This window comes from Nakaseomyces bracarensis (assembly GCF_045282275.1).
Source record: "Nakaseomyces bracarensis strain CBM3 chromosome Unknown Scaff6_1, whole genome shotgun sequence".
Taxonomy (NCBI): Eukaryota; Fungi; Ascomycota; class Saccharomycetes; order Saccharomycetales; family Saccharomycetaceae; genus Nakaseomyces; species Nakaseomyces bracarensis.
Window position 1 is genome coordinate 586396 of NW_027263967.1, and position 23755 is coordinate 610150.

The following is a 23755-nucleotide window of genomic DNA, read 5'->3' on the forward strand; positions in this document are numbered from 1 at the left end:
CTCTAATTGGTTTGGCAAATTATAGATAGAAATGTTACCATAGCATTATCGTGATGGGAAAAAAGAGGACCATGCACTTTTATAAATTGGAATATAAGATAATATAATATAATATAAAACAATATAATATAAAACAATATATCTTATATAACTCAGATTAGAAACCATCATTATATACTAAATCATGTGATTTCAATATTTTTAATTTTTTCACTTTTTGGCAGAGATTACCAAGAAGGAAGAAAAATGGCTATTCCCACAGAGAGAAAGAGTATTATTTGTACAGTATCAAAATAATTAAAGGTTAATAGTTTTGTCAAGTAATTATATTCCCTCATTATTCCTTGAAAAAACCAGTATATTGATAAAAGCGACCTTAGAAATTGTTATTCTTTTTTTGCACCATTTACGCTACTCTCTTGTTAAGTTCTGGGATAGACTCGTTATAATTGTAATCAATAACAGTTTTTGATTGAATTACGGTTGTGAGAATTTTTAAAGAGGTAAAAATAGAAGAACAGAAGGAAGGAATTTTCTTTAAAATAAGAATAAGAAGCACTGCAACATGGCTGATTCACCAAAAAGGCCTCTTGAAGATAACGAAACTTCAAACACAAAGAAACCTAAAATTAAAAAAGAGAAATCGAGTTTAGGGCTTAATGATTCGAACGCTGCTTCAGATATGAAAAGGGAGGATAGTAACTTAGCACTTCCGAAGGTAGAAAGTAATACAAGTAATACGGATGTTGTGGCGTTAGCACTTCCGAAAGGGAGTGATAAGAAAAAGAATAAGGCCAATGCTAAAAATGGAACAGGTGCTTCTGGCAAAGGGAAGAATGATGCACAGCAGAAACCACAATCTGACCCTAACAAGATGCAGGATGTCTTAATATCGGCAGGTGTGGATTTAAAGGAGGAAGAAGCACTTTTGAGCTCTTCAGTTACAGCAACGAAGGCACAGTCCGCCAGCGTCGTCATCCCACAACATCCTCCATTTCTACATCCAGACCAGGTTTCTAAGTTTATGTCTAATGTAGCTAAAGCCCAACATTTTAACGACAACTTCTCGAAAAATCCTGAAATTCTAGATATGATTTCTTCAGCTTGTGAGAACTATATGAGAGATATAATAACAAATACGATGGTAGTGTCGAGGCATAGGAGGAGAGGAGTAAAGGTAAATTCTGGTAGACGGAGTCAAGTAGCCGTTGCATTAAGGTCACTTGCGATTAACCAAAAAAAAGAAGAAGAAAGGCGTATGAAAAAGAGAATTGCACTAGGGTTAGAAAAAGAAGATTATGAAAATAAAATGGACTCTGAAGAGACCTTACATAGAGCATCTAATGTTACTGCAACTCTAAGGGCTGGTAGTAAAAAACAATATGGGTGGTTAACCTCTTCAGTAAATAAACCAGCTTCAATTGGAGTGAGATCGCAAGGTAAGGTTGCTACTGAAATAGCTGCAAGAGGTGATACAGGATTGAAATTTAGAGAAGCTCGTGAAGAGCCTGGTATCGTTATGAGAGATTTGCTTTTTGCATTAGAACACAGAAGAATTGGTGTACATAATGTTATATCTAAAGGCTACGCACGTATTAGAGATTAATTAACAGTCAGCCAGGCTATTCTTTTTGTTCCTTTTAATCTACTAATTGTAATAATACAGAACATAATAATATAACAAGTATTACATCATATTATTCAGTTCATATCATAATCAAACGAACTTATCTTTTATGAAATTTATTTAATATAGGTATACATAGAATAATCATAAACATTGAGTAGAAGACTCAAATCATGTGTGCAGAAACATTATTTTTCATAATGTGCTTAAAAGAATGTTAAGTTGATTTCCTATTCCATAACTATGTTATAGAATGAAACAACAATGATTTTCAAAGGTTTCATTAAAATTAGATGCTTTAATTAAGAGTCCTTTCTAAAGAGGTTGATAATACAGAGTAAAGCAATATTTTAGAAATAAATGATGTGATCAAACCAAAGAGGCAGCAACAACACCTAGACAGATGGCAGTTAAAACACTCTTTGAGAACACAGAGTTCAAGGAAGATGCAGAGTTAGCCTTGGCAGGGGAACTAGTGGAACTAGCAGAGCCAGAAGCAGAGCTAGAAGCAGATCCAGAAGCAGATCCAGAGGCAGAAGCAGTGGTGGAGGCAGATCCAGAGGCAGATCCAGAAATAGAAGTTCTGCTCAAGCTGGCAGAGCCGGAAGAAGAAGCACCAGAGGATGAAGACATGGTGGAGTTTGCAGACTTGGAAGAGTTGGTAGAGTTCTTGGAAGAAGAACCACTGTTCAACAATGCACCAATTGGAGAGTTGTCGGTAACAGCAGCAATGGCAGAGGAGATAGCAGCTGGATCTTCATTAACTGGATCTAAGTCAGTGGTTGGAGTCTCATCTCTGGTACCATTCCAACAGTATCTGGAGAAACATCTGTCACACTCTTCAGGTAAGGTAACATTTTCAGATTGTTGCTTACGTCTAATAATAGCACAACTGACACAAGTCATGTAGTCAGAATCGTCGGTTAAGTTGTTTCTGGTAGTGGCTTCAAATGCATTCCTAATCATATCAACACGTTCTTCGTAGGTGTAAGCCAACTTAAAGGTGGATACGTTACTGTTGTAAGAATAGTGGGAAATTGGAATATAAACAACCAATGGTGGGATGTATTCAAGATCAGTCAAATTGTTAGCATCACAACCGAAGAAGGTTGGACGGTCAGTTAGACCCAAGTTGACGAATGTCTTTTGGTCTGGAATGTATGGGAAAGCCATACCCTTACCTTGCTTAGAGAATTGACGTTCATAGGTAGCAATCAAAGAGCCACCGGCTGGGTAGTTTTCAGATGTCTCAGTACCAGCATCAACAGCGAAAATAATATCAACTCCACGAGCTGGGTTGACCAATGGAACGAATGGAATACCTTGGCCATCTTCACCACCATCGACCAAGAATAAGGATTCGGAGTCAACAACAGATGAGGTGTAGTTACGATCAACAAAGTTGGAGTCCTTGAATGGGTTTGGAGCGTAAAGAGCAATATCGTTATCAGCTTCATCAATACCTTTAACCAAAGTAGTAGATAAAGTGTTCAAGTATTCGTAAACCATAGAACTGTCATTGCTCATAGTGAACAAGTTGAACAAAGAGGAGGATGTACCCATAATGAAACTGGCATCATCAAAACCGGAGATACATTGGCCATTGTCTGGCTTACCGTCAGAAACCTTAGTACCCAAGTACTTGATGTCACTGAAAGTGTTTAGAGATGGATCCCAAGAACCAATTTCAAATGGAGTCATTTCGAAGACAGTAGCGTTCAAGTTGATAACCTTAGTACCTGGGTATCTACCATCAGCGACAGAGATAGGCATTGGCATGCTACCATTCTTGAACATCTCACTATCTCTTAGGGAAGACCAGGTTATACCGGCACCAGCGTTAGTCTTAGTTGGGAACCAAGCGTAAGCTAGGGCACGAGACCACAAGTCAGTAATTGTAACATTGAAACCAGCCTTTTCCTTACCTTGGACTTGGGCACCGATAGATGTCCATCTAGCTAAAGTCTTACCGAAGTCATTACCGTATGGGTTCAAGAAATTGTTTGAGATATTGAAAATGGCATCAGCTGCATCACCTTGTTCTAGAATTTCTTGGACTGAGATGAAATCATTGTAAGCCAAAGTACCAGTCAACCAGTTACCACCTGACAAAGCAGCCAAGTAGGTAGTGGCTTGTAGTAGACCACCTAAACCGTGTTCATTAGCACCATCAGTTCTGTTGTCCATAGCGGCAACGGCACCAGCACCATCGAACATAGCACGGTAACCACCACCAGCAATGGCCACAGCGATTCTTGGCAAATCAGAATCACCTTCCCAGACTTGGGAGATATTAGAATCAGAGGAGATGTTAGCAAAACCACGGTTCAAGAAGTCCTGTAGGGCACCCTTGGTTTGTGAGTTTCTGGCCTCCAGCCATTCCTTTTCTGGATCACTTATACCTTCAGAGGCATTTCTAACAAAGTTAGCATTGTCCGGACAGCTAACGTTCTGTGGAGCATAAGTACCATTTAGTGCAGAGACAGCACCTATTAGTGAGGCAACGGCCACAGTAAACTTCATTTTTCTTATTCTTTTTTATTTTCTTGTTATAACTATAATATTAAAAAAAAAAAAGATTAATTAGTTAAATGTAATATTTGCTTGTTAATTAGAAAAAAGAAGCAATATTTTAGATAAAACCAAAGAAAAAGGAAGAAAGAAAAATTGGTATTATAGTTTATTATTTATATTCTGTATGCAAGATAAGAAAATAAATAAAAATATAGAGAGAGGGAATATTAATTGCAAGTAAGAAGAAAAAAAAATTAGAGCATACACCTCACACCCAAAAACAAAAGAATAATGTTTAACTTTGCAATTGTTTTTATATAAAATTTTAGAACGTAAATCATGTTAGTAATCGCTCCTCTTGTATGATCATTACTAAGTTTTATTGAAGAATTCAGTTTTATTTCCTTTAATTTTTTGTCTTCTTTTCACGTATTTTGTTTTGTTTATACATTTGTCATTTTTTTTTTTCTGGCTTGGAGTGTTCTTTTGTTTATCTTTTTACCATCTCTCTCCAACGCGTCCGATGTTAATAAAAGGAGGGGTATCTCTCATCATTTAAATGGTTAATTACAGGAAACGTAAGAAGAGCAACATTGTACTACACTACAATACACTACACTACATATAATATAACCTCCTACTGTTAACTAGAATAGCCTTACTACTATAACCTGCTATTATCAAGAGTTATTATAACCTCGTATGTTTAACGATATAAATTAAATATTCAATCTCTATCACAGTCCACCCGTAGAGTCCAGTTAGGAAATACAACAAAGTAGGAAGAACCCTTTCCCTCTCTGGCACCCCTAAGGGCATTTTACTGTCCAGAACTGTCCAGTAGATACAATCATGGTTCTCAGAGAAGGAAAAAAAAACCAGAAAGCCCAACAGATTTTTTTGTTGTTTGGAGGAAAGTTTGATTTTAGCTATTTTCTTTCAAATGGCGCAGAACGTGTATTTTTCCCAAATAGGAATAATCTTTAAAATATTTATTAGTGTTAAAGAATAAAGTGTATAGAACTAATTCCTTCCTCCTATTTTTTTTTTAACTGGTTGTCTACTGCAGTTTCTGGGATGGGCCTATATCTTTTTCAGGTGATCTTGGTCGTATTTACGGTTCTGTGCGGGGTTTTAGAATATTTCTCCAACCTTTCGTATTTAGCTCGTTATGTCAAAATGAAAGAAAAAAAGTGAAAAAAAACTGAGAAAACCAGTTACTCCTCTACCTTCTTTGGAAATCCAGTGAGATACGGGAAAAGTCTTCAGCCATTACAGTAGAATTGGACGCACGCGGCCAACTGACACAGACACAGAGACATGGAACTAGTGGGACTCCCTTCCGTCCGCGGGATCACCGCAAAAGAAATACCAAAAAAAATTATAAAAGCAACTACAATTGTTTAGATAAAGAAAAAAATCCTTAGATAAGGTTGCAGGAGAGTGGGATGAGGTCAGCAAAATTAAAAGGAAATAGTGATAATATAGTGAAAACATTACATTTTGACATCGCTGGAGAATAAAACGCAAAGAGGGAAATGACGAATAGTCCTTTTTTCCACAGTACCGCAGAGAACTCTGTTCGAAGAGCAGTCCGGTTGTAGAGGTAGATACAAAAGAAAGTTACCCTTTTTCTTTTTACATACAATATATTTTTGTTGAATCAGGGTAACTGTTTTGTTTTTTTGTTAAAAGAACGCGGTTACTGCTTTAAAAAATTCTTTCATGTGCGGTATGCTGTGCCTTTTCGTATATTCCATGAGATCTTTGAACTTATTGTAATAAATATTAGAGATGACGTAATCTCATCTCGAGTAAAAAGTATTACTGTGCCAAAACACAATGTAAAAAATATTCTTACGATAATAATATAAGACAGACATCACCATTTAAAGTTGTAAAATTCTCTTGTTCTTCTGGATACAAGTATAAGTTTAATCCCTTTATAGCTTATTAGTTTGTTACAGCCTTGTTGTATGCAACGTACGGTATTTAACGTACAGCATGATAACTGCCGCCACAATAATACAACTATTCCAGTGATATCTCAATTGATCATTACTCACTTTTTATATAAATTACACTAACTCTAATAGCGGTCATTCTAATACCTACAGTCATGTGTAGTAGATTATGATTTATCTATCCATTCGGAATATCATAAGTCTCTTCCTTATATTGTAAAAATATAAAATATATTAAAACCTATGTAATAATGTCATTAGTTGCAATTGATATAAAAAGCAACATACACGAAAAAAAATGTTGTTTGTAACAAAAATATACTCACGTAGAACTAAAAAGTTTATATCAGCTCTATTATTAAACTAGCTGTGCAACTGCAGCAACAACAAAGGCAGCAACAGCTAGCTTACCAGTAGAGGCCTGTACAGCAACACCGCTGTTCTTTTTGGTAGACGATTTGGTAGATGTGGCAGTTGAGGAGGAAGAACTTGATACAGCATCTTCCTCAGCCATGTCAGCAGCAGCACTACCAGAAGCTTGAGAGAAATCGTCACTGTCACTAACTCCCTTGGCTGGAGTTGCATCTACAGTACCGTTCCAACAGTAGTTGGTGAAACATTGCTCACACTCAGCAGGTAGAGTCATGTTCAGAGCTTGTTGCTTACGTCTTAAGATAGCACAACCAATGCAGCCTACAAATCCATCATCTCCGGTCAAGTTACCTACTGTGGCAGATTCAAAACCGTTTCTAATAACTCCTAATCTTTCCTTTTCAGAGTATGACAGCTTGAAGGTAGAAGTGTTACCATTGTAACTGTGATGAGAGTTAGGAATGTATACAATCAAAGGTGGAATGTATTCAAGGTCAGTCATGTTGTTAGCATCGCATCCGAAGAAAGTTGGTTTCTGGTTTAGGCCCAAATTCATGAAAGTGTCAACGCCTGGAACAGATGGGAACGTAACACCTTGACCTTGGAAGGCAAATTGACGTCTGTATGTATGCATCAATGAGATCCCAGCAGGCCAGTTTTCGTTAGTGTCTGCAGAGTTATCTAGTGCAAAGATAACATCCAGTTCACGTTCTTGTTGTAACAATGGGACTAGAGGAATGTTCTCACCATCTTCACCACCATCAACCAAAAACAAGTAATCGGAGTTAACCAATGATTGCGATCTATTGTTAGAGACGTAATCAGCTCCCTTGAATGGATTTGGGCTGTAAATAGCAATATCATCGTAGTCCTGTGACAAGTCCTTTAGGAAATGGGTTGCAAGTCTTCTGATGAACTTTGGAAGACTGGTGTCGTTGATTCTTAGCAAAAATTGGTTGAATAGAGTGGAAGAAGTTCCCATTAAGAAACCAACTTGATCGAAACCGGCAACACATTGACCTTCAGTTACTGGCTTACCATTGGAAACGTTAGTCCCAAGGTATCTAACATCGGTAAAGGCACTTAGAGATGGATCCCAAGAACCCAACTCAAATGGTGTATATTCGAAGACGGTAGAGTTCAAATCAACAATTTGAGTACCTGGGTATCTACCATCAGCAACAGAGATAGGCATTGGCATCTCACCATTCTTGAAGACATCAGCTTCTCTCAAATCAGACCACAGATAACCTAGACCACCACGGTACAAAGATGGGAACATTTGGTAAGATAAAGCACGACCCCAAACATCAGCTAAGGAAACGTTAAAGCCAGCATCTTGTTTAGCCTCTACTGCATCAGCAATGTGATCCCATCTAGAACCAGTCTTAAATATATTAATACCACCTGGGGAAACAATAGAGTGAGAAAGGTCCCAGATGGCATCATCGCTATCCATTCCGTCAACGATATTTTCAACCGATGTCCAGTTATTCCAGGCCAAAGTGGTAGTTAACCAGTTACCACCGGATAGACCAGCCAAATAAGTAGCAGCTTGTAATAGACCACCCAGACCATGTTCATTGGCACCTTCAGTTCTGTTATCCATAGCTGAAACCATACCTGCACCACTTAACATGGCACGGTAACCACCACCAGAGGCAGCAATAGCAATCTTTGGAACATTAGACGAATTGCTGCCAAATAATCTGTCAATAATAGCAGATGCAGAAGAGTTACTACTGAAATTAGCAGTTGCACGCTCCATAAAGCTTTTTAGCGCCTCTTGAGCAATAGGATTTCTCTTATCCAGCCAGTCCTGTTCATCCTGCGAAAGGCCAGATGCATTTCTTAATAAATTGATATCGTTTGCACATGTAACGTTTGATGGCACGTAACTGTTGGATGGAGCCCAGGCATCAGCGACTCCATTCAATGCCAATAATGTAATTGCAGACACAACTTGTAACTGCATGTTTGGTTATATAGCACTTGTCCTTTTTACTCTTGCTTTTTTATTTATATTGTCTGATATTAATAAGAACTTCAGTTTCCAAACTAAACTTATGTAAAATTAAATATATTAAATAATAAAAACTAAAATACCAATGATTAATTGTTATCGGGGGTTCTTAAAAATAAGTTGATTGTTTAATGTAAATAGGAGAGGGACATCTTCAAGAGAAAATTCGATATCATCGCTGGTGGTCAATTAGTGTACGACTCTTTGTCCCCTCCGGTACCCTACAGGAGAAAAAACAAAGGAATCATATATCCTACATAGCAAAAAACTTGCCCTATGATAATTCGTCATTTCTACAAATTACTTTTTCATATTATTTTCTTTTGTACTGGGTTTTTTGCTTTGATATTTGCTTTGTTATTGTTTTTACTAAAGGCCATCCCTATTTACACGAGTTAATGACCTTAGAAAGGTAAAAACACTATCAGGGGCCTAACACTGCCTTGCAGTCAATTGCTTGTATTTCGTGTTAAAGGTGTCTCAGTTAGTGCGTGGATCGAATTCGTGAATATCATATCTGTCTTGTATTCGTAAGTTGTTTTAGCTGGGCTGGGCACCCCAAGTAGTTACAGATGGAAAAGACCCTTTACTCGCTATTTCCTCGAGCAATACACCAAGCCTCCCAAAAACTTCCCATTCCTTTACTGCCCTGACCTCCCCGCCCACCGTCACTGGGGTGGGGGAGAAGTTCTTCCTAGACGCCCAGTCTATCCCAGTCTATTGAAGATGTGTGTGGTGTCTTTCTTCCTCTACTACCTCATTTCTCTGTCAAAACGGGAAAAAGCAATAGAGGAATAACGCAAAGCCAATTAAGGCAACTGTACGGACTTTTCTCTACTTTTCAATGCATTCTATCTCGCCTATTTATTTCCCTAGCACTTTTTTCTATACCATGGACTACTCACGATATTTTCTGAGGGTGGGTGCGTGTATACTTGGAAATATGTCCTATTTGGAATATAATGAAGTACCCAGATCACAACCGTAGCTTATTACACTGTTAGAACTCTCACCACTCTGCAGGTTGTTCTGTTCTAAAAGTCCTTTTCTTTACCTACAGATGATGGTACGCGAAAATTGTGGGTTAACCAACTAATTTTTTTGTCTCCAAATTTTTTTTTGTCTCTGCATAATAAATTTGGCCCTCCGGTAAGAGGTGGAAAGATGGAGGCTGGAGTGTCCACGCGTAGCACTAGATTTTAGTGCAATGAAGTTAAGGGACAAACCGAAGAATATCGAAACTAAAAAAAAATGCGGAACTCTCGTATGTGCGGCCAATTCTGAATCAAAAAGCCTCTGTGAGGGGTGGGACAAATTAAGGCAGTTCTATTTTTTGCCCTTCATTTCCATTCTCGTCAATTTCGTAATTGATGAGGATATCTCGTGCTTTTCGTGCAATATTATTTAGAATTATATTATTTAAATCTTGATGACATAAAATTATTATTTTAGTGATGTTTGTTTTAGTATTTATTGAATATTTAGTTTTTATATGTTTTTCTATCAACCTATCCAATGAGTAATAGTAGTGCCTTGAGTAATAGTAATTCCTTGAGTAATAGTAATGCCTTGAGTAATAGTACTACGTTGAGTAACGGTAAATGTCCAGAGAAATCGATATGGCACCAGAGTTTATTTTCAAAAAGTGACTTAATCACTATCGGAATCTTCATTGTAATACTGCATATTGTCAACATTTATAGCAGGTTCCCAGTGTGTCTTGATAACAGGGTCTTCATCTTCGTAATTTCTTGAGAACGAATTGTCCTCATCGATGTCGAATGGATTCTCTTCATACGGATCTATGTCTTCTTCATCGTGCTCTGAACTGACCATCGCGGCCTTATTGGGCTTGTTCTCCCTATACATACGGGCCTCAAATTCTTTTAAACGGCCTTCAATGAACTGTTTCGGATACTCAAAGTTCCCCTTTTGGACACAGTTCTGTAAATATGTTTTCACGTAATGTATGTGCTGAGTGACTTGGTTTCTAGCGATATCTCTTCCTGAGCCCATCAGCTGTGATCCGTCATATTGGCTAGATAGGTAATCAGCTTTAACCATATGGCACATAGAATAGATAAACCAAACTTCAGCATCTTCCATATATGGTGGTACGAGAACCATTTCAGACAAGCGATCAATCAGTTGTGAGATTTTATCCATACCGTTTGATTTGGTTATTCCAACATCCATTTCGACATCACCATCTACTCCCCCTTCTTCCTCAATACTTATCAATTCAGTGGCTCTTATTAATGAATTCCATAGCCATGTCGTTGCGTACTTAGGAGAATGCGTTTTAGACCCACTACGAAATGCTGGTGCATTTCTATAACAGAAGCTTTGAATAAAATTGACCTTTGAACTATAAACTGTACTCATCCACTTTAAGAATTCGAGAGACCTAGTGGTCTGGCCCCTTTCCATTAATATTCTAGTGCCTAAACCCCATATATTTCTTATATCAACCTCAGGTATTCGAATCAATATAGAAAAACTACGATAAGCAATATCCCAGTTACCTCTGGAAACATTAATAAATAATATTTGAGTTAAAGCTTCAATTTGTTTCAATTGATAACCCTCTGTCCGTACTAGAGGCTCAAGGACTTCATACCCTTCGCATTTAATATCAAAATATCTTTTATTCGCTAACGGCACATGAACGGTACTGGATTCTATCTTCCGTTTTGCAGCCTTTTGTATCCTGTTCAAGTGCGTGTATGAAATTCTAGTTTTCTTCAGTTCGATTTTCTTCGACTTCCCAGGCACACTCTCATCGTTCCATACTTCAAAACTATTTTCCGGTTTATCATATTTCTTATAATAAAGCTTTTCAAATCTATTGGGATGATCACCGAACTCTAAATTATGTTCACTATCCTCATCACTTTCCTCCTCATTACTGACCTCCAGATCAGAACATTCCTCTCCCATAGTAAGTTTCCTTTTTATTTTGATTTCTCGTAAATCGCTCGAGGAGCCATTAGTCTCAGCTGCTGAGTTTTCTGGTGTAGGTAACTGATCTCTTTGTCGTACCTTCCTCTTCTTCCCATGATATTTCCTGTTCAAAATATTCACAAATTGGTACCGTATTTTCCGCTCTGTGGCTATCCTTTTGTTATGGTAGCTCACCGGTACCTCAAACATCATCAAGATAAAGCTGACTTGTTTGGATAAGTTAACTAGCTATGTGTATTAATATTCCTAGTGACAATGTTATACAAATGTAATATAAATAACAGAAATCATCTACTACTTTTGATTTTATTTTCTTTTTTTTTTTGCGATGAGCTTCAATTGTTTATTTGAAAAAATTTTTTAGAAAAAAATAAATTAATGAAAAATATAGAGTGCTCAGAAATGGCCGTACTGTACCTAGAAAATTCTGTATTATTATGTATGATTAAATAAGTCTCAATATTAAATCCAATAAAATATGATTGATTAAAATATTGATCTTTAGTATTGTCTGTACTGGCGTTAAATAGTTTGACTAATATTACAAATGTTATAATTTCTAGTAATGTATAGAAATCAAAAATGATATATGAATTATGGATGCAGAAGAGTCATTGTAAACTAGTAATGAGGGTTTATCTTCCTGTACAACGAGTTTCATTGTGTACTTTGAAACAGTTTACCGAGCATATTTTATCACCACATGCTACACAGTTAGATAAACTGTCGTAGCCACCGCAAATGGAGCATATGGTTATTAGTGGAAGTACCTTGAAATACTTCTTGTTGTAAACGTTATGAAAAATCACACTCTTGGAAACTTGGTCTAGGGTGTCCAAGTAAGTATGTAATTTACGTTTCGAAGACATAGTTTTGCGAAGTGCTATAGTTCTCGTAGAGGATTTCTTTCGTTGATCCTGCGATTTCGGAAGTTTAGTAGATTTGTAAGACATATATACGGAACTTGGGATCTCAAATCTGATATTAGAAGAGCCACGAGCACTAGTTGAAGAACCACTTGCCCCATTACCGTCCGCTGTGCTGCTTAAAGCGGTGGTAACATTATCGATACGATCGCGAGTAATGCCAGATGTTGTGCTCAATAACATCGGAACATCCGATATATCTTTTATATTTTCTGTGTCGAGCTCCATAAACCTTCGTTTGGATCGTATCAGTTCTGTTTCTGTAAATTTATTGATTTTCTCAGTTTGGGACTTGTCGATGTCTTCACCATTTCTATTTTGAGACGTATATAGTTTGGCTTCAAGGTCTGCCAGAGAATAGTTTATACGTTTGGCTGAGCGTGAAGAAGACAGTTTCTTTGCATTTTTTTTATTCTTTGAGATTGCATTTTGAGATTTCCTTTGCTGTTCGGCATCTAATGCTGAGTAGTAAATATTGGGATTATATGTCTTTGGGTTTATTTCCTGTACACTAAATGGACGTGGCATGATACTTTTTTGTATAATAACAGGTCTTCTGAGGTATAGTTGTTTATTTCTTCCTATTGCTATTGGTATCTCTTGTTTATTGAATTTATTTAGATTTCTATCTCTATATCATTCCTTTTCTTAATAAATTCTCAAATTTTAAATATTTTCCATTGATTCAAACACCAAAACGTTAAAAAATTCCATCTTCCGACGTCCCACATTCTTCAAAAAAAGTCGATTTTAATCACATGTTAAATAGAATATTATTGCGTGTGTCAAGTTAAGTATTTAATTATATATTTACAAAACTATCATATACATTTCTTACTAGAAGCTGAATAAAATCTCAAAAATTGTTTAAAGCCTTACAGTCGAAATTACTGCAGAATATCAATTTCACATGATAAAAAAAATTACGAAGTATGTGAAAATTATTTTTCATGAATGCCTACTTTATAATTTAGCTTTAATGGTAGTGTCAGCCAACAAAACATCTGCGATTTCATCAGCTGCTTCGTTTAGATAGTGATGCATCTTATCTACAGATAACATACTTTTTTCTGGCTTGGTAACGATATTAATATGCATCCAATCCTTATTAATCATATAGGCCAAACCCAAACCATTGTCATTGACTTCTGACCAACCATAACCATCAAAATACTCACTAGATAACTGAGAAGTGGAAACGTACCATGTTGAAGAGTATTTGAATATGCTATCGTTAAACAGAGCTGGGACATCATCGCCTTCCTTCAACATATTTTTCAAACCAAAGAAGTGACGATCAGGTGCCTGCCCCTCGGATGCCATCTTCATGTATTGACCATGAAATTTAGCAGATTCCTTTAGCGCTGCAATCCTTTCAGCATTTGTAGCCTTTGTTGATTCCCATGTTTTGACAAAATGAGCTGAAGCCTCAGAAACTGGTCTCCCAGTCTCTGTACGTCCCTTAAAGTATTTTCTAGTTGATGCAGCCTCATAAGTTGGAACTTGTCTTCCTAAGTACTTGTAAATAGCCAATTGTATTACCTGTTGGATAAAAGCATCTGGTGACATTCCGTTCTTTTTCATAAATTCCTTACCGTATCTGTTGTAATGCCAGACGCGCAAATCATGCTGACCTATCTCATCCCTAAACTGAGTTAAAGCACTGTCGATACTCTCTGCAATCTTTGGAGTAACAACAAAAGGTAGAAGTTTTGGCTGATGATAATCAGTTTCGCGAACGGGTTCGAATACTGAATTAATAAATTTATCTTGATCAATTTTGCTTAATTGCTGACAGACAAAAGTATTCAAGAACAGAGTAGGAGTACCATCCATCTTAGAATGTTCTGAGAGGCATCCAGAAGTACCGTTACCTGTTACAAAGAATTGTAGTGGTTTATCAAAGAATCTATTAAAACCATCACCATGCCAGCAGTTTCTAGCCTTTTCTTCCAAAGTAATAGGACTTTTATCCAAATCTAGACACAAGACAAAAGAAGCACGGTGAATGGTTTCTAGAGATTCCTTGGCTAATGGGTCCTTAATCAATTCGGCATGTACTTCACGCCATTGGTCTCTTGGTAAAGAAGTCAAGCTACCAACGCCAGCATTTATTGATGTCGCATTTTTTGACAATGGTCCATTAACTATGTTGTATAGCTGTTGCCAGATCAAATTTACAGGTAAAGCATTGTTTATGGCATCAACCTTACTATTTTCGTCCATGTCAGTTTGCTTGAAGTGAGTAAAAACCTTATAGAAATTACCCCTGTATGTGACAATCATGAAGTTATTTTCGTAAATAGAATAGAATACATTAGAATCCTGAGTAGTTTCTGGGATACGGGAGTTGTTGAACATTAACTGGAAACTGTTCATACAAAATGGAGTACCCTTGATAACTTCTGCAGGCAGAGACTCATCCTTGATTGACTCAATAAACCTAATAATCGTGGAGATTATAGCAGTAGCTTTCAAAAGGGGATCCTTATCTATCTTGGCAAGCTCTGCTGGTAGCTTCTTGTGAGAATAGAAGTAGGAGACATATGGGACCACAGGGTCATTGTATTGCAAATAGGCTTGATTATCCCAAAACTCGGACATCCAATTCCTTGTAGTACCACCTAAGTCCTGTAGTCTTTTTTGCAGGACAGGGCCCATACCTTTCAAGAAATCATTACATAGATCTTCTTGAGCAGACAAATCGTTCACATAGGGCTTAACACTTTGTAAATAAGTAGCAATACTCTTCTCTAATTCCGGGACAGGTAGAGAAGGCAGTTGATCTTGGAGTGCGAAGGTCTCACCTTTAAAGTTCTGCCTCTTGTTCTGATAAGAAGAATTAGGGTACGCTGCCCAATAAACCTCACCGTTCTTCGTCTCAAAGGGGAACCGCTTCAAAGATGACATAAACCTCCTGATAGCAATTCGACTGACACGACTCATTCAAAAAATAATAACAAAGAAACCTACTAATCCCTTAGGTCAAATTACTGAATTAAAATAAGTAGAAAGAGAGGATAGTTGTAATTTTGTTCCTGTTTATACTTCTCTCTTGTTTAATAATCCAAATATATTATTAAACCACGTTAGTCCGATGATTTATTTTTTTTAACTCTAGTAAGTATTTATAATTATTACTTATATTAATAATCTAATAGAATGTCGGAATCTACAATTAAACACCGAGAGCGAGACCTACATACAACCACGGTATGAAGAATATAACACTTGATTTTTCATATTGTTTTATAAGTTGTTTAAAGAGTTAATGAAATAAACATTATAGTAAACCAATGACTGGTAGTCATTCGAAGTCGTCATTTTTCACCTCTCCAACTCGAAGGTCGAAAGATGCGTGACCTATGTTTAACCTGTTCCTTCCACTATTATGTTCGCTTGTGTGAAGTCTCTTCTGCTGAACGTATCCGTGCCATCGCCCCTGCTCCGTTACTCCGCGAAAAGGGCTTTTGACCCTACTCATATTATTTCTTCCTATTGGCAAACTGGAACACTGTGGGCAGTCTTCACTTGGGAATGGTCATTCGAGGATCGGAGAGCTCCAAATATTAGGGTGATGCTGTTAAACACAAGTGTACATTTTTAAAAAAGTCTACGGCTTGGCCATCGGTATAAGGTACACCAGCAGCACTAGTGACCAATTAAAATCGTTGAAAGTATATCTCCGAATTGATATAGATTTATATATTGTTTCAATGCAAGATGTGTGCTATCAAGATTTATAGTAGAATAGAAAGGTAAGAGAGGCGGGGTAGGAAGGGTTTAGGATAGGGCTCAGTTAGAGTTTATACGTTATAATCCTTCACTCTCATCGTTTTAGTAAAAAAACAAAAACAAATAAAAGTATATGTCATGATTAGCATGAAATTTGTATAGTTTATAGCATCGTAGCCCCTACTTGATTTTAAACTTAGACTTTAAGTAAATATAGTCAAGTCAAAAAACATGTAACTGTTTATATGAGATGCTTGAAATCTTTAATGTTGTATATTGTATAAATCTTTTGAGTCTTCTCTCTTCACTAATACCAATGAAAATAAAGTATAATAATGGAAATCTAAAAAATAAAATATTAATAAAATATTAAATCTTCAGAATTTTCAGTGTTTTGTTGCTGAATCAGTCATAGATACTCCCGAAAAAGGTGGCCCATTACCGTGTCGGTTAAGACAGAGGGCTTATGCGACCGGTGGGAGTACCAAATCCGCCTGGGGCGACAACTTTGGTCATCATTTTAATATTTTTTTAAAGTTTTTATTTTTTATATTGGTCCATATATTAACTTTTTTTTTAGTTAGATATTATTCTTCATCAAATACTAATTATCCGCTATCTACCAGGAGAAGATAAACATCTAATACAGCATTGAAAACAATTGTATGTTAATAATTGAGAAGAATCAAAATTTTTACAACAAATACAACCCACACTACCCCTGTAGTGTGAAAAGAATTCAATACATCTTTTCCGTAATCTGGTTAATAAACTTTTTTAGTGTGTAAAACGTTTAAAACTAAAATATGTTGTTAACTCATTGTGTTCAGTAACGGAAATGTACGTACTTTATATATTAAATTATATAGATTGGCAAAAAGAATAAGCGATGGAGATGATAAAAAATTTATTTATTTCATTCAAAATTACGTTGATTTACCCGTGTGGAAACGCATTAGGTCTTTTTACCCTTTTTCCAACAAACATCTTTGTTACCCTGAAAAAGAAATGAAAATAAGCCGTGAGTTCAAAACCCGAGAGCAGCAGTCAATTATATTATGAAATAGTTATATACGAAACATCATGTGAAAGAATGTCCAAAACGATATGAGGATGGTCATTGTGTACGGAGGTCCAGTTGAGAAGTCGAAAGTTGTGAGAATGGTGAGGATGCCAAATAAAAAATATCAGCATAAGGAAACACTTAAGAGCAATGACTTACCAAGGGGAACAGAGATACAACACAAACGGGGAGTTGACAACTAAAGGTATATAATTATCACCTATAATTGGACACTATATCTTTTACTAAGGGGTTTTACGAGGCTGTATTTGAATTTTACTTGAGACAATCTTTAAGGATTAGGTTTTCTTTTATTTCGTAAGGCTAGGATACTATTATAAGCAAATCGTTTTCTAAATTTCGGATAAAAAAAAAAGTGATCTGCAAATTACTTCTTCTTTTTCTTTATTTCGTTTACCTCAATTAATTATTAATGTTTTTAAGGGGGTTGGTAAGAGGCCTAAAGACTTCGAGATCGTTGTTCAATGATAAGTCAGCTACGCTGGCTTCACAGGGGGCTGCTGGAGCTGCTGCCTCTATTAACGAAGCCACTGCCATCAATGCTAAATTATTGACCATTGTGCCTCACGATGCCGACATTGTGACTCTAGAAAGACAGGACGAATTGATTAGGAGACGTAGGAAACTAAGTAAAGAGAGTACACAAATGAAGAAACTGAAACCTGTTTCCCCAGGTTTAAGGTGGTGGAGAAGGCCAATATATCCATATCTACATAAAGGTGGACCTGTGAAGTTCTTAACAGTAGCTAAACGTGGTACGGGTGGTCGTAACCATCACGGTAAGATTACAGTCCGTCACAGAGGTGGTGGTCACAAGCGCCGTATCAGATTGGTAGATTTCCAGAGATGGGAAGCAGGAACGCAAACCGTACAGCGTATAGAATATGACCCTGGTAGATCTGCTCATATCGCTCTTATAAAACACAATGACTCCGGAAAACTATCCTATATTCTGGCTTGTGATGGTTTAAGAGAAGGCGATAATGTGGAGTCTTATCGTAAGGGTATCCCTGACTCCCTTCTACAGGAAATGCATGGTAAGCTGGATCCGGCTATCTTAAGTGTCAAAACAGCACAACGTGGTAACTGTTTACCAATTTCCATGATACCGATAGGTAGTGTCGTACATAATGTGGGTATTACTCCTATTGGGAAAGCAAAGTTCTGTAGATCTGCAGGAGCATACGCCAGAATCATCTCAAAAGCACCTGAGAAGAAGAAAGCGGTGATAAGACTGCAAAGTGGAGAACATCGCTATGTTTCTCTCGAAGCCTGTGCAACAATGGGTATAGTCTCAAACGTTGAACATCAGAATGAATCCCTAGGTAAAGCAGGTAGATCACGTTGGTTAGGTATCAGGCCTACTGTCAGAGGTGTAGCAATGAATAAAGTAGATCATCCACATGGTGGTGGTCGTGGTAAATCGAAGTCTAATAAGTTGTCTATGTCTCCATGGGGTCAATTAGCTAAGGGCTACAAGACAAGAAGAGGCAAGAATCAAAATAGAATGAAGGTTAAGGACAGACCAAGAGGTAAAGATAAGCGTGCTTAAGCCTTATGAATGACAGCTTCTTGTATATATTTCAGTTGTCAACAATTTCTTTGTCTTCCATTTTGACTTTGAAAACTGTCTGGTTGGTATGTATATAAATTAATTCTTGTATATTTATGAGATCCCAATATCATATTCGTTTGCATTAACCTTCCTCAGGAAATTTTGCTGATCATATACTTCTTACATACAATTACAGAATGTTACAGTGCCATTTAAAAGCAACAAAAAAACAAACAAAGAAGGTTAAAAGATAACATCATCTTCTTGATCGTTTACTAGGTTACTTGCATCACCTTCATCCTCGGGTATAGATTCCGCAGGAATATTTCCCAACTCTTGTTTTTCTTTCTGTATTTGTTCTCTTTTCCATTTCATCTCTGCATCCAATTTAGCATTTTCTATTTGTTTTTTTTCTTGCACCTTTTTCAATCTATAGAATTCTTCTCTATCCAGTTCATCCAATTCACTATTAATATATGCGATCGTATTCTCCGTTCTAGGGATGATGACATGTTCAATTGCATTGACTCTTCTATTAGTAACTTTAATCACCTCATCTAAGATCATGAAGGCCGTTTGTAGAGATGCCAGTTCCACTAGAGTTTCCACAGCTTTTGAATATATGTCTTTTGCTCTTTGAACCTGTTGTCCACCCCTTCCTAAACCAGTTAGTTTGAAGTCATTTATATTAGTATCCACAAAACTTTCAAATTGTGGGAGATACACACCACTGACGTTTTCTTGTCTGGCCTTAACTTTAAACCTAGCATTTAATACACTTTCCTGAACTTGATATCCGATGTTCTCACCAGTTGCATAACTGACTTCAGCTAAAGAGAAAGCTGCAGTCTGCATTACACGACCCATCTTCTGTTTAGCATCGTCAATCCGTTTTGTAATATCCCTAAACCTCTTTGTCAAGGCCTCAGATTTACGCTTTAGCAACGAGTGCCCTTGATTAGCCCCCTTAAGCTTAGTCTTCATCAACCCTAGGGTCATACGAGTTGGAAAAACTTGTTCTCTATTACCAGACATTCTAACTTAAAATTGTATTAGTTTTTTTTTTATTTGATATTTTGCGATGGAAAGAAGTACGTCTCTATAATCCAATGCGCTACTATCTGTTTCTGTTATACTCAAGAAGTTTGAAATTTCTTTGGTTATTACCACAATTGCGATTTAGGAAAAAATATTAGGAAAGAAACCTATGAATTTCTAGTTATACTTGATTAATATATGAAATTATTATCACTAAACACTTCAATGCCCTTTCTCCCCATCCAAGACTTCACTTCATTTTCCCCTTCTCTGCGAAATAGCTGAACCTACTCCATAAGAACATATATGAGTGTCAGCTACGATTAATATTAATATCACGTTTTGAAACCGTATCAGGCTATTTACAACAGTTATAAGTCCGGGTAACGCAAACATGCTCAAATGTGAGTAATGGCTGCTATTTTTATTTATTTATTCACTCTACTTTACTCAAATAGCTATTAATTAATTGGGTAACAGTAGTAAAACTAGTTTGGTAGTGAATGACAACCCATTGTTCTATTTTTTTGAAGATCAGGCTAAATACCTATAAGAAATAAAAAAAGAAAAATACATACTACCTAGACTATATAAATACACTTCAACAAATGTTAAAGAAGAAACGGAATTTCTGCTACATTTAAACCGGCTTTATAGGATCAATCTTTCTATGTAGTAGGTCTATATACATGTTTATTAACCGTTGTAATTGCTCGGAATCCTCGACCTTTGAAATTTGTTCCTTCTTGTAAAAATTGAACTGATTTTACCTTGTTGCTCAATTCTCATGAAATTTGTAATTTGTGTCTGATTAACAATTCAATGGAACAAGATCTCTTAGGATCAGATCCTTTATTTGTATTATTAGTTCATTTGGTTCCAATACATGAGGAATTTAGGTCGAGTATATTTAGTAAAGCCGTCTTATCGTTGTCCCAAGATAAGCAAGAAGGAGGTGCTTCAGTTTTGCTACTAAACAACAACAGCTGTGACTTTACTTTTCTTTATTAAAATATATCAAGTGACTCCTACTATTAATAATATCATCATATATTTAAGGACAATCAAGTTGATATTACCTCTAAATCTGTATTTTCTAAATATATCCGATGACCCTTTATACCAGTACATAAAAACAGTTCGTTTTTATAATTGATGGCAAATAAAAGTATTGAACTAAAGTTCTCACTCTAAAGACGGATACACCCATGTTAGACTAACACTCATCAAATACAATATCAAAAGAATCTTTACCCTGAAGACAATACAATATAGGTTATTTATCGTTCCAAAAGGATAGTGAACAGAGTGAATAGTTCATACAGATATAACATAATTTATTGCAAAGTTACAGGTACATACTTAGTATTTGGGTTTTTACAGTACTCAATAACTTTTAATTCTAGATTTTGTTTATAGCACTCTTGAGAAACACTTAATTGTTGGCACTGAAAATCTTAAGAGATGTGATAGCCAAATTATTCCTGTAATTTTAATCAATCAGTAAAATACATATTCTGAATTCAACCATATATCGAGAATTTGTTAGATGTAGCTAATGCAAGGATGGTTCTATCCGTATTAAACATATCTCTGATTGATACATATTATTTTTATGATATAAAGCGTTAGACTTAGTAACTATGGTCCTATAAGATACTCCGCCATAAATGCTAACATATTTTAATGTCAACATAGTTAGATTTATTTTTAGCCGATAAGATAGTATTCGGAGATATTATAAATGCTAGTGAATAGTAGGGCAAAATAAAGTTCCAAATAAATCAGAATTTAGTTCAATTAATTATGTTCTATCCAAGATCAGATGTCTAGATATTTGGTCCAACACTATAAATAATGTAATGCAAAATTCTTTTAAATGATATAAATATTGCAACAATGAATTAAATCCAATATACATGCTGCTAGTTTCAAGGTGATATCTTTAAATAGGCTGTTTAGTAACACAACTCCAAGAAATGGAAGCAAATAAGTTTAGATGATAGAGTACTGAACAACACAGAAAGAAAACTTTACAAGGTATCTTGGATGAGTCTTATGTCTTCCGCGGAACACTTTGTAATTGGATATATTGTAAAGGCATGTAAGAAATTGGCCGCTATAATATTGCTTTACTACTTCTAATATCTCAAAGAGATCCATTTTGATATACAGATATCTTTAGAATCCATCCTTTTTTACTCGGTGACTTACCATAGCAAAGGAATGCATTTATTTATCCATAAAGTTAAATATAATAAATACTTAGGAATACAACATTCTTAAGAAGGAATAATTACAAGGACTGTAGTTAAGTAATAAATGTCCAACCTGCCTTGAACTATTATAATTTCCGGATTTATTACATATGACGTACTTCTTACGTCAATATCGAGGTCTAATAAGGGGTCAATTAAAAAAAAAGGTTCTTAATTAAAATCCGTCTGTTAATATGCTTAAATTACAAAAGTGTAGTTCTAATTACTTTTCTCTCTAATATCACCAATGTAGGTCTACAAGAGGCCAAATGACATTGTATCGCGCACCGGTATTATAAGATGATAAAAACACGATAATCTCTGCACTGATTATATGTTTCTTTAAGTTTTTCACATCAAAGAACTATGTTAACTAGAAGCGAGAAAAAGCAAGAAGGTGGGGAGAACTCAAGAAGAGGTATGAATACAGAAGCTCACAGTTTCAGTGATAATGACTTAATGGTTCTCGAACATTTCCGGGATCAGTTAATACTAAAAGGATCAACTCATGAAGAGCATAACTTAAATTAGAATCAATTAGCAACAAGTTTATGTAAATATGTATGGTAATAAGTATACGTGGTCTTGATGACTTCTTCCTTGGTTAAACAGTTTTAAAACTAATTATAACATGTATTCCATAGGTCAAAAATGAAGACCAATAGTAAAATAAAAAGTTTATTAATAATTATGTAATAGAGTATGTATTGCTTGATTTTTGTTTACGATATACAAGCAATACATTATTTATTACAAAAGAAATGCTATAGAGTGTTTTAAAACATACAGAACTCCACTAGGATAAAAAAAAGAAGCAACAACAACCAACAAAATGAATAGCCAGAGTTTAATAAATTAGAGCTCTCGTAATTCAATAAACAGAATATTTTACTCTCACTCCAGAGTTTGTTTTCCTATTTGCCATAAATCATCGCGAATACTTGAACTCAGGAGAAACATAAGGGTGGGTAGGAGGAATTATTTTCACAGTAATATAATACATAATGAATAATAAGAATTGCTTTTTGTCAATAAAAGGACAATTGCAGTTTATTAGATGTAGTGATATTTAATAGCAATTGCTTTTCCCCCTCTTGAATAAGAGTTAGTACTACAAAAAATTACATTTAATACTGTAAATTACATTTTCTTAGGGGTAATTGTTCTCTATATGATACGTCTACTCTTACCTACAAATACCAGAGAGCTTAAATTAGTAAAAACTGAACGAAGTGACAAGATTTATTTCCTGACCTGGAATAGATAAAGGGCAATTAGAGAGCAAAAAGGACATATCAGAAATTCATTCATCAATAAAAATAACTCTAAGTAAGTTATGTTAATAAAATAACAAAAAAAATTTCGGTTTATTGTTTTTTTTTTATCTCTAGGTTAATCCACTAGTTTCCGCCACTGATATTTACCAACCGGGAATTCTTATTTTGCCAAATAATACTCTTTTGCATGTAATTTGCATGTATAACAAAAGATAATACAGTGCCCAATGAGCATACCCAGCTGAAATATGCAAATACAACCATTAGGTAAATCCCAATTACCATTTCTTTTTCCCCCCTCAAATGTCACTCATGGCTTAACGGAGAGAGCCGATGTGTTTCGTACAAAATGAATGGGCCTTAGAAAGGAGGACCCTGTTAGTACTTCAATTCCTGCTAGGATACTATAGTGACTATT

At 35.8% G+C, this 23755-nt stretch overlaps 8 protein-coding genes across 8 annotated transcripts; 2 read left to right on the forward strand and 6 right to left on the reverse strand.

The window, feature by feature from the left end:
- Positions 1-565: 565 nt before the first annotated feature.
- On the forward strand, positions 566-1606 carry TAF4 (Taf4p; the record flags this gene model as incomplete). The annotated part of the gene is made up of 1 exon (XM_071051646.1): positions 566-1606. The coding sequence occupies one exon, from the start codon at positions 566-568 to the stop codon at positions 1604-1606; it is 1041 nt and encodes a 346-aa protein (XP_070907675.1).
- Positions 1607-1996: 390 nt separating this feature from the next.
- Positions 1997-4150, reverse strand: RNJ42_01482 (lysophospholipase family protein; the record flags this gene model as incomplete). The annotated part of the gene is made up of 1 exon (XM_071051647.1): positions 1997-4150. The coding sequence occupies one exon, from the start codon at positions 4148-4150 to the stop codon at positions 1997-1999; it is 2154 nt and encodes a 717-aa protein (XP_070907676.1).
- Positions 4151-6463: 2313 nt separating this feature from the next.
- RNJ42_01483 (lysophospholipase family protein) lies at positions 6464-8452 on the reverse strand (the record flags this gene model as incomplete). Its single annotated transcript, XM_071051648.1, has 1 exon — positions 6464-8452. One exon carries the CDS (start codon positions 8450-8452, stop codon positions 6464-6466), a length of 1989 nt encoding a protein of 662 aa, XP_070907677.1.
- A 1698-nt stretch (positions 8453-10150) lies between these two features.
- RRN11 (Rrn11p) lies at positions 10151-11656 on the reverse strand (the record flags this gene model as incomplete). Its single annotated transcript, XM_071051649.1, has 1 exon — positions 10151-11656. The coding sequence occupies one exon, from the start codon at positions 11654-11656 to the stop codon at positions 10151-10153; it is 1506 nt and encodes a 501-aa protein (XP_070907678.1).
- Positions 11657-12099: 443 nt separating this feature from the next.
- VPS71 (Vps71p) lies at positions 12100-12918 on the reverse strand (the record flags this gene model as incomplete). The annotated part of the gene is made up of 1 exon (XM_071051650.1): positions 12100-12918. One exon carries the CDS (start codon positions 12916-12918, stop codon positions 12100-12102), a length of 819 nt encoding a protein of 272 aa, XP_070907679.1.
- Positions 12919-13353: 435 nt separating this feature from the next.
- On the reverse strand, positions 13354-15336 carry CAT2 (carnitine O-acetyltransferase CAT2; the record flags this gene model as incomplete). The annotated part of the gene is made up of 1 exon (XM_071051651.1): positions 13354-15336. The coding sequence occupies one exon, from the start codon at positions 15334-15336 to the stop codon at positions 13354-13356; it is 1983 nt and encodes a 660-aa protein (XP_070907680.1).
- Positions 15337-17621: 2285 nt separating this feature from the next.
- Positions 17622-18761, forward strand: RML2 (mitochondrial 54S ribosomal protein uL2m; the record flags this gene model as incomplete). The annotated part of the gene is made up of 1 exon (XM_071051652.1): positions 17622-18761. One exon carries the CDS (start codon positions 17622-17624, stop codon positions 18759-18761), a length of 1140 nt encoding a protein of 379 aa, XP_070907681.1.
- Positions 18762-19007: 246 nt separating this feature from the next.
- VMA8 (H(+)-transporting V1 sector ATPase subunit D) lies at positions 19008-19799 on the reverse strand (the record flags this gene model as incomplete). The annotated part of the gene is made up of 1 exon (XM_071051653.1): positions 19008-19799. The coding sequence occupies one exon, from the start codon at positions 19797-19799 to the stop codon at positions 19008-19010; it is 792 nt and encodes a 263-aa protein (XP_070907682.1).
- Positions 19800-23755: the final 3956 nt, after the last annotated feature.